This window comes from Eriocheir sinensis, unplaced genomic scaffold, assembly GCF_024679095.1.
Source record: "Eriocheir sinensis breed Jianghai 21 unplaced genomic scaffold, ASM2467909v1 Scaffold103, whole genome shotgun sequence".
In the NCBI taxonomy this organism is placed as follows: domain Eukaryota; kingdom Metazoa; phylum Arthropoda; class Malacostraca; order Decapoda; family Varunidae; genus Eriocheir; species Eriocheir sinensis.
In genome coordinates, this window is record NW_026110330.1 from 180,481 (window position 1) to 182,500 (window position 2,020).

General features: G+C 55.6%; 1 protein-coding gene across 1 annotated transcript in view; it reads left to right on the top strand.

Annotated features, from left to right (window-relative positions):
- The first annotated feature begins 417 nt into the window (after positions 1–417).
- LOC126988990 (uncharacterized) overlaps positions 418–2,020 on the top strand; it is a 19,164-nt gene continuing 17,561 nt past the window's right edge. The window contains exons 1-3 of the mRNA XM_050847455.1: positions 418–610; positions 993–1,787; positions 1,898–2,020. The exon at positions 1,898–2,020 is cut by the window's right edge and continues 224 nt beyond it. Of these exons, the coding sequence (XP_050703412.1) occupies positions 457–610; positions 993–1,787; positions 1,898–2,020 (1,072 nt within the window). The 5' untranslated portion in view covers positions 418–456. The remainder of the gene's footprint in view (positions 611–992; positions 1,788–1,897) is intronic.

Here is a 2,020-nt window from a genome sequence, read left to right on the forward strand (position 1 = left end):
CCCATATCACAAGCTCTCCTTCCTCGGCCATTCCTTCACCCATATCACAAGCTCTCCTTCCTCGGCCATTCCCTTCACCCATATCACAAGCTCTCCCTTCCTCGGCCATTCCCTTCACCCATATCACAAGCTCTCCCTTCCTCGGCCATTCCCTTCACCCATATCATAAGCTCTCCCTTCCTCGGCCATTCCCTTCACCCATATCACAAGCTCTCCCTTCCTCGGCCATTCCCTTCACCCATATCACAAGCTCTCCCTTCCTCGGCCATTCCCTTCACCCATATCACAAGCTCTCCCTTCCTCGGCCATTCCTTACAAGCTGTCTTTCTATCTATCTATCTGTCTATCTATCTATCTATCTATCTGTATGTATGTATGTATATATGTATGTATATATGTATGTATGTATGTGTGTATGTATATATGTATGTATTTCCAGGGGTGACTCTGCTATCTATGGTTGCCGTGTCTGGGTCCAACACGCCCACGCCCACCTCCCTCGCGCCCACGCCACGCCCGACGCCCACGCCCGTCTCCACGCCCCTGGCCGGCCTAGTCCCCAGCCACGCCGTCCTGAACCAGTACCGCGCCCTCTGTGTGCAACAAAAAGGTGTGTGTGTGTGTGTGTGTGTGTGTGTGTGTGTGTGTGTGTGTGTGTGTGTGTGTGTGTGTGTGTTTTTCTGTTTTTTTTAGAGAGAGAGAGAGAGAGAGAGAGAGAGAGAGAGAGAGAGAGAGAGAGAGAGACAGACAGACAGACAGACAGACAGACAGACAGACAGACAGACAGACAGACAGACAGACAGACAGACAGACAGAGAGAGAGAGAGAGAGAGAGAGAGAGAGAGAGAGAGAGACTGCCCATATGATATAATAATGAAAACAACAATGATAATAATAATAATAATAATAATAATAATAATAATAATAATAATAATAATAATAATAATAATAATAATAATAATAATAATAATAATAATATTCTCCCCCCCCAGACGGCGCCTTGGCGGGAGCGCTGCCCCCTGTCTTAGCCGCGGGGGGGCAGCTGGTGACCCCCCTCCCCCAGCCGCTACCCCCGGGGGAGGCCACACCGCCCCCCGCCCTCTCCGTGCTGGTTGACCGGGGGGGCGCGACGCTCCCCCTGGTGAACGGCGTGCACCCCCACACCCCCGAGGAAGCAAGAGGGGCAGGGGGTGACCAGGGGGGGCGGTGGCGGGGGGAGGAGAGCTGGGGCAGAAGGGATGATGAAGGAGGGGGGGAGGGCGGGGGGCGGGGGAGGCACATTCTACCCCCCCAGGTCCCCCCACGACCCCCGGAATCTCATATTTGGGGGGCGGGGGGCAGGAAGGACGCCCCCCATGCCCCCCACGGCCCTCACACACCCCTGGGCCAGCTGCTCCCCCTGCCCCCCCTCACCCCATCCACCCCCCCAGCCGCTCATGAGATCAGAACGACACACACACTGGACCCCAGGCCGCCCCCCCTGCACCCCCCGGCGTCGCCCCCCACGCCCCCCCAGGACCTGAGGACGCACCCCACTCCCAGCCTGACCCCCACTGACCTTCGGGTACACCCCCCACCCCACCAGCCCCCCCAGCCGCCCCCCACTATCCCCTCCCTACATATAGTGCCTGGTAAACACCCCATCACCCCCCTCTCCCCCCACAAGGGAAGGACACCCCAGTGGGAGGAGGAGGAGGAGGAGGAGGAGGAGGAAGAGGAGGAGGAAGAAGAGGAGGAGGAAGAGGAAGACTCGATGACGAAGGAAGATGAGGAGAAGGTGGAAGGAGGTAAGAGAGAGAGAGAGAGAGAGAGAGAGAGAGAGAGAGAGAGAGAGAGAGAGAGAGAGATTTACCATTACCATAACAAATAATAATAATAAAAATGAAAATAATTACAGAAACAGAAGGAAGAGGAAGAAGAGGAGAAGGAAGAGAAGAAGAAGAAAGAAGAGGAGGAGGAGGAGGAGGAGGAGGAAGAAGAGAAGAAAACTCCACCACCACCACCACCACCACCACCACCC